Source organism: Gossypium hirsutum, chromosome A08, assembly GCF_007990345.1.
Source record: "Gossypium hirsutum isolate 1008001.06 chromosome A08, Gossypium_hirsutum_v2.1, whole genome shotgun sequence".
Classification (NCBI taxonomy): domain Eukaryota; kingdom Viridiplantae; phylum Streptophyta; class Magnoliopsida; order Malvales; family Malvaceae; genus Gossypium; species Gossypium hirsutum.
The window spans coordinates 120,788,914-120,796,188 of NC_053431.1; the positions used below are offsets into that span (position 1 = coordinate 120,788,914).

The 7,275-nt window shown below is 34.3% G+C and overlaps 1 protein-coding gene across 2 annotated transcripts; it reads left to right on the plus strand.

Annotated features, from left to right (window-relative positions):
- The first annotated feature begins 739 nt into the window (after positions 1-739).
- On the plus strand, positions 740-4,696 carry LOC107940119 (double-stranded RNA-binding protein 2). 2 transcript variants are annotated; one of them, XM_016873547.2, is made up of 3 exons: positions 740-1,904; positions 3,316-3,535; positions 3,661-4,696. In XM_016873547.2, the coding sequence occupies exons 1-3, from the start codon at positions 1,659-1,661 to the stop codon at positions 4,458-4,460; spliced, it is 1,266 nt and encodes a 421-aa protein (XP_016729036.1). In that variant the 5' UTR covers positions 740-1,658; the 3' UTR covers positions 4,461-4,696. The 2 variants fall into 2 exon arrangements, with proteins under 2 accessions (XP_016729036.1, XP_040930994.1); XM_041075060.1 differs by lacking the exon at positions 740-1,904 and adding an exon at positions 2,024-2,246.
- The last annotated feature ends 2,579 nt before the right edge of the window (positions 4,697-7,275 follow it).

Sequence of the window (7,275 nt, forward strand, 5' to 3'; positions counted from 1 at the left end):
TCCACGATAATGAAATCTTAGTATGTTGTTTTATTTTGGTGGAATGACCATTAACTCCTTCATAAACTCGAGTACTTTTAAAACCATAACTAAAATATGGTATGAAAAATTATATTATATGCAAATATGATAAAAATAAAGATATATATGCATTAAATTTTACTTAATAAAAATATTAATATGTTAAATGTAAAAGGAAAATTAAATTAATAAAGTAGAAATACAAGGTGCAGGGTATATTGGTGATTGTGCATGGACCGGGTGCTCTGACTCTGACTGGGGGGCATCATCATTTTATTTTTATAAAAAGAGTGCACTATACTACTATATATGGTGTGGTCATGGAGGCCAGGCCTAGGCCACCTCTTTTTCATATTCATCATGGAAAAAAACCAAACCCAATAATACTTTAATTCATTGGCTCACGTGATCACCCCCATTATTTATTTATTATTTTTATTTTATTTGAACCATTATTACTTTTTTTTGACAACTATTATGGGATAATAATAATCTTTTCTTATTACTTCTCAATTATTGTAAAAAAATCATTTTAATTTTCTTTTAGATAATTTTAGTTAACCTTGCAAATATAGCTAAATCCTTTTTATTTGTGAAGAAAACTTTTTTTATCTAAATTTTTTGTGTTTCGTCTTTTTACACGAAGTGTAGTTGGATAATTTATAGTGGGAATAATAATAATGTCCTACAGTCATTAATTGTGTTTGGACTGTCTAGCCAGACCTAGCATGGCGAGGTTTAAATAGCCTCAATACTAGTTTTCTGTTTATCTTTAATTAATTTTGAGCTGTAACTTTCAGACATTCAATTCTAGTCATCACATCCATGAAACTCCGTTTCTACTTTTCAATCTCTGCCCATGGTTCTTCTGATAATTCAAAATAATCTGAAGTTTTTTTGTTTAATTTTAATTCTTCCATAATAGTTTTGGCTCCTATTGAACTTGAAATTTCGTCCTGTCAACCCCTGATGCGAGCAAAGTTATCCCATTTTTTTCATCCACGAAGACAATTTTTGTTGGGTCAAAATGAGCGAAGAATCACTAAGCAAATAATTCAAGTGATACTGCTCATTGAATCAATAAACCCACTGAATCAGCAACTAAAAAATCAAATGATACTAATTGAATCAACAAAACCTATTGAATCAATTAAAATGAAAAAAAGATGGAGGAGGAAAATAATATAGAAAATCCAGCAAAAAAGATACACAACTCGTATACATCATCCATGCATGCATGCAATTGCAGCCTAATGCTCAGTTGACCCCAGCAATTAAAGAGCAATATAATAAATAAATAATTAAAGAGCAATATAATAAATACATAATATCTCATTAAAATACTCTCTCGTAGAAAGCAAAGCCCTTCCTTTCTGATTTCAGTTTTTCAGAAAAAAAATTCACCTTTTTTTTTTCTTTGTTTTTTTTTCCTCCACCTTTCTTCTTCTCCAATGCAAAAACCCTAAAAACCTTGATCTTCATACAACCCATTTCCTATGTCAACCCGACCCGATCTGGGTCCTATCCCATTTCGCCTTCCTATTCTACCCGAAGTAGATAAACCCCAGGAAGAAGAAGAGTGATATTTTTTTTAAAAAAATTAGAAGGTGAAAATAAGAAAAGATTTTTTTAGAGAAATGTATAAAAATCAGCTTCAAGAGCTAGCCCAGAGGAGCTGCTTTAATCTTCCTTCCTACACGTGCATTAGGGAAGGTCCAGACCACGCACCGAGGTTCAAGGCCACCGTTAACTTTAACGGCGAAACCTTTGAGAGTCCTCACTATTGTTCTACTCTCCGTCTAGCAGAACACTCAGCCGCCGAGGTCGCCCTTCAATCCCTCTCTAGTCGTGGACCCTCTCACTCTCTAGCCGCTAGAATCCTAGTAAGTTTCTCAAAGCTTTTTTTTTTTTTTTGCTAATATGCGTCTCTTAATTTAAGGCTTAAATTTGGGGGGGGATTTTTTTTTTACGAAGCTCTTTTTCTTTTGTTTGTTAAGTTGAGCCATTGACGGTGATCGGCGTTAAACCACGTTCACCGGAGGTTCAATTCAGGTGGTTGGGGTGGGGGAGGATAGAGGAGTGGAAATTACCGGAAAGTCCTTCGGGGTTAATGAATTAACAGAAGGCAGTGGGGGGTTTTCTTGACTTTTTAGGTGATGAAAGCGAAATTTTAATTAATTTCCATGGAAATGAACAATGGGAACTGGGGAAGTTTCTCTCTTCAGGTATTGAATGCCATAATTAATTACAACTGTGACTTTCTTTAAAAAATAATTCTCATATTTTGGGAAACAGCTGTACTTCAATAATCTGGGTTTTATTGGTGTAATTAATGGCTTAATCACGGGTATTCCGGTCATTAAAAATAATTTTTTTCCGGCCGTCTCAGTTGACTGTCTGGAGAAATAACCGTAGAGAGGGCAAAAATTAATGTTTCAAAATTTTTTTTTAAAAAAAAAGGCGTCTTAATTTCCTGCAGACTCAATTAATTCGAGTAGTTGTAGGAGCACTTGTCGGTGCAACCCAAAAAAAAAACCCCATAAAGAAAAATAAATGTAAAATGCAAATGAAATGCTTTGTTTATTTTTTTTTTTGGGGGGGGGGGCGGGTCTGATTTTCTTCCATGGATAAAAAAAGTTTTGCTTTAAGCAGATGTGTAAATTTTGAATCTTCCAAAAACTAAAGATGTCACTTTTTAGAGATAATTTAGAGGCTTAATCTAGCAAACGTTGATATGAGATTAAGTTAATATACCGTTGGACTCGGTCTTGTTGAGACTTGAATTTTAGTGCATTTGTAATGTGAACTATAGATGTAGTGAAAGAGGAGTATATAGTTATGATCAAGCTGATCGGAAAGTATGTTTACGTAGGACTACAAAGTATGTATGAGAGACATTTTAGATGTTCATCTCATACATCATCTATGATGGTTGTCGCTACTTATGTTTATTGGCTGATACCTTTCTGGCCTTGTTCTATCTTGCTAAGTTGCTTGCACATTTGTTCGATTTTCACCCCCCGGTAGAAGTAGTTTGTGTACTTTAAATTGTGTTCAGCTTATAGTGTCCAGTCCGTGGAGGAACTTTGATACTGGTAAATTGTTGTCATCTCATTCAGTTTGTAGAGGTTAATACCTTTTTTATAAGAAAACGTGGGTGAACTTGGATATTGGTAATTTGTCGTCATCTCATTCAGTTCGTAGAGGTATAAGAAAACTTTCAAATTTAAAAGAAGGGTAGATTATGGAGTTTCTTTTGTGGAGCTTGATACTGATATTGCTTCATGATGTTAGGACGAGACAGGGGTTTATAAGAACCTCTTACAGGAAATCGCGCAGAGAGTTGGAGCTCCATTGCCTCAGTATACAACATTTAGATCAGGCCTTGGGCATCTACCCATTTTTACGGGAACAGTTGAATTGGCTGGAATCACATTCACCGGGGAATCTGCTAAGAACAAGAAACAAGCGGAAAAGAATGCTGCCATGGCTGCTTGGACTTCTCTGAAACAATGTGAGTCCATTTCGTGGTTAGAAGAATTATCAATCTCCTCATGTTTGAGCTGACCTAAAAATGCTGTATGCAGTAAGTAGTAGTGTGACCCTAAAACTGAATAACATTGTCTTCTTTTTTGTCAGTGGCGAAAGAAACTGCAAGTTTTTCATCAGAGCCGGAGAACAATGATGAGCTTGAACAGATCACAATAGCTCGAGCATTGCTGAATTACCGCATAAAGGAAAAAATGGCTATGGCAAACTCCTCCACTGCCCCAATACCATTTACAAAGAAGTTTCCGATTCAGAATCCAAGACCAACAAGTCCACAGCCTCCTGCTACCACCTCAAAAATCCTTCCGCTTATTTGCCGGAAGGTGGTTCCTCGAAACAGATCTATGTCAGCAACAGCAAGTGACAAGCCCATGCTGCCGTTGGTGCAGGCACCTGAAAGCCGTGGGCCTCGTATGCAGAAATTCCCTGTGGCTGGGGCAGCTCCATATGTTCCCATCCAACAGTTCAGGACACCTTGCCATGGCATTGCTCCTCCAGTGACAATAAGAACTGCTGTGCCTGTTTTCTCTGCGCCTCCACGTCCAGCACCATCTGCAGTATCCCCTCAGCCACCAGCATCTGCAGTTCCTACTCAGCAAGGACAGTCGGGTCTTTCCTCTCAGCCACCACCATGTGCAGCTACCCCTCAGCAGCCACCATCTACAGTTCCAACCCAATTGCTACGTATCCCTCCACCCGTCACTATTAGGCAAGCAATTCCAGTATTTGCTTCTCCACCAGTACGAAAACAAGATACTCCACCAGTTATAAACGAAGACAACACAACTGCCACTAAATCACATGCTCAAATAGAGGAAGATGCGAACACAAAAACAAAGAACCTGCAAGAATCTGAGACAGTACAGAGTTTAGAACAACTCAAAATCTGATGGTAGTGAAGGAGGCATTAAGACAGGAGCCATGGTTGTGTTGAAATCGAGCTTGTTTTGTTACTCTGTCACCTCATCATATGAGTGCTTTTTATCTTTATTCTTTGTGTTTTTTCCACCCCTTCACTATCCTTTTTTTGTTTTCTTAGAAACTAAACTTTCTGCAGGTTAAGTTAGTATCAGCAGTCATATATAATTACAATTAAAGTTAATACTATCTTTAGATTGATTTCTTATTTAGCTTATTTCTATCATCCGGGGCCATTCTTATTCAAGCTTATGAATAGAGAAGATTTGGAGTGTAGTTGACTAAAGGATATCGAAAAAGAAATTAGAAAGTTGACATTTTAAGCTGAAAATAAGGGTATGAAACAATCCAGAAGGGAATAGCAAAATATTGTAGAAGAGATGGTCGGTCCCAATGGGACCTCGAAAGCCCTTAATTCCCTGGAAAGTGGCCCCCCTTGTGAGAGGACAAAGTGAAAATCAATCAGTTCAAACTTCAAAAGGGTTTATTGGCTTGTTAAAAAAAACACACACGCATTGCATATTAAGGGCTTTGCTAATAGCACCGATATTTTTCTTTTCTTTCTGGGGTTGACAGCACCAAAGTTGAGAATTTTGCCTAACCAAACAAAATAGGTTGTTTTCAATCATCTGAAAAAGAAAAAAGGAAAACCCTTTTAACTGGTCTGTAAACCAGAAAAACAGAACAGACTTTCTTTATTGTTACACACAGTTGAAAAGATAGGAACCCCCCCCTCCCACAGACATCTTTACTGACCCAAATGCAATGTCTTTGTCATTGGTCCTTGACTATTGGATCTAACCGAAAACAAAAACAAAACAGATGATGTGATGGCCTTTGTTTTTTAAATGCCTCTTTTTGTTGGTTTAGAGAAGCAAGAAAGGACAAAATCATAAAGCCCCCTAACACAGGCTGAGCCTGAGTAGCAGTTCTAACAGTCCCTTTGGCTGCCCTCCTGTCTTTCTCCTTCCTTCACAGCCAAAATGGTTTTAACATATGAATGAATATATTCGCAAAAAAAGGTATTGAAACCACGGAACAAAAAAGTGAAAGTTTGCTGTGAAAGTAAGTAATGCATATTTCAGCAGGCAGGAAGTAGGTGATAAAGTAAAACACAGAATGGCAATTGGACGTGGGGTATGTGAGTGCACTATCTAATTTAGTGGGAGGTAAATTAATCAAAGGTCCAGTGGGGAAAAGAAAACTGTGAAACATAAAGCAAGTGGGGTACCTTAACCTTAGCCTTAGCCTTAGCCTAGCCCTCAGCTATCTTCATTGATTCCTTGAACTAAACCACAAGACTCTTTTGATGTTCTTACAAACATGTTGATCCAGCCCTCTCCGTCCATTTTTCTCTCTATACATTTATAAAGCCTGCAGTTTTGATCAAATGAAAACCTTCCAAAGACACACACACACTGGTTTATGATCTCAACAGTATTGTAATTTGGATGTGTAATAAGAATACATTGCAAAATAGACATGAATAACAAAAAATATATATAATGATTTATTTGCTCTTCCAAGTTTAAAAATAGTAATTTTAGCTCCCTATTTAATTTTTTTTCTTTTTTAGTTATTAAATTTATATTATTTATCAAATCACTCAAAAATAAATAAAAAAATTGATGTCTAGTAACTTTATTGATGTGATATACATATGGTTTATCATGTGGATGTGTTAGCAATTAATTTTAAAAAATATTAAAAATATTTATAGTTTTTATAATTTTAATAATTTTTAAATTTTTAAAATTTTAAAAATTAATTACTAAGGTGGCATCTATGTGTATGTCACGTCAACAAAATTAAATAGACATTAATTTTTCTATTCATTTTATGGTGATTAATTTTAAGAATTAAAAAAATAATAAATTAAATTAAGAGCTAAAATAAATTTAAAAAAAAAACAATTCATCGACTAAAAAAATTATTATTAAAAAATAATGAGAATGAAAACATAGGTTGATGCAAATTTGAAATAGGGAAAAATTGAAATATTTATCATTTCACTTCAAAAAAGGTTGTGTAAATGTAGAGTGGGTGACCCATGATATCTCATTTCAGCATATTCATTCATAAACATTAATCATAATGTTTGTAGTCATATCAACATAATTTAGCACTTACAATATTTTTAATTAGATTTCATGATATTGTAAGGTGAAGTTTCATGTCAAAAAGAATAGAAAATCATATGGAAACAATAAGCAGCCAGCTTATGTATTTATGTCACAACAAATTTATTTTGAATGGTCCAAATTTGAGAGTGTGATCAAGTGGCTGACCTTTGTGTGGGACCAAATTTCCACTTCAACTAGGACAACCTTTCAAGGTAATGCCACGTCACTGTTCTCTCCTTTTTCTTTTTTTTTTCCAGATTAGAGGGATTTATGTGTTAGGTCAAGTACTAATATAATTTGTACTCGTTCAAGTACCATTGGATTTATAATCTTCTCTTACTTCATCTATACTTATAAATGGATATTTTGAATTCCTCTTAAATTTACACTTTTTTTAAAAATATATATTTTGTCACTTTTAATAATTTTATACTTTTTTATTAAAATTCTAAATATAAATAATTTAATATTTAATATTTAAATTTTAGTATAAATATATTGCTAAAAATTTAATTTTTTATGTAATATATAATATATAAAAATAAAATAATCAAAATTCAAACTTTGAATAATAAAAATTAAATTCCTATTTTTTCTCTGAAGTAATTTCTTGAGATTAATATTTGTATTTAAATTCTCTAAATCGGATTTTGAAGCTAAATAG

What these genes read in the sequence shown, in the direction of transcription:
- LOC107940119 (XM_016873547.2), top strand. Translation starts at nt 1,659, where the DNA reads ATGTATAAAAATCAGCTTCAAGAGCTAGCCCAGAGGAGCTGCTTTAAT. An exon ending in CTCTAGCCGCTAGAATCCTA is followed by an intron (nt 1,905 to 3,315) that starts GTAAGTTTCTCA and finishes TCATGATGTTAG; the next exon opens with GACGAGACAGGGGTTTATAA. An exon ending in TTGGACTTCTCTGAAACAAT is followed by an intron (nt 3,536 to 3,660) that starts GTGAGTCCATTT and finishes CTTTTTTGTCAG; the next exon opens with TGGCGAAAGAAACTGCAAGT.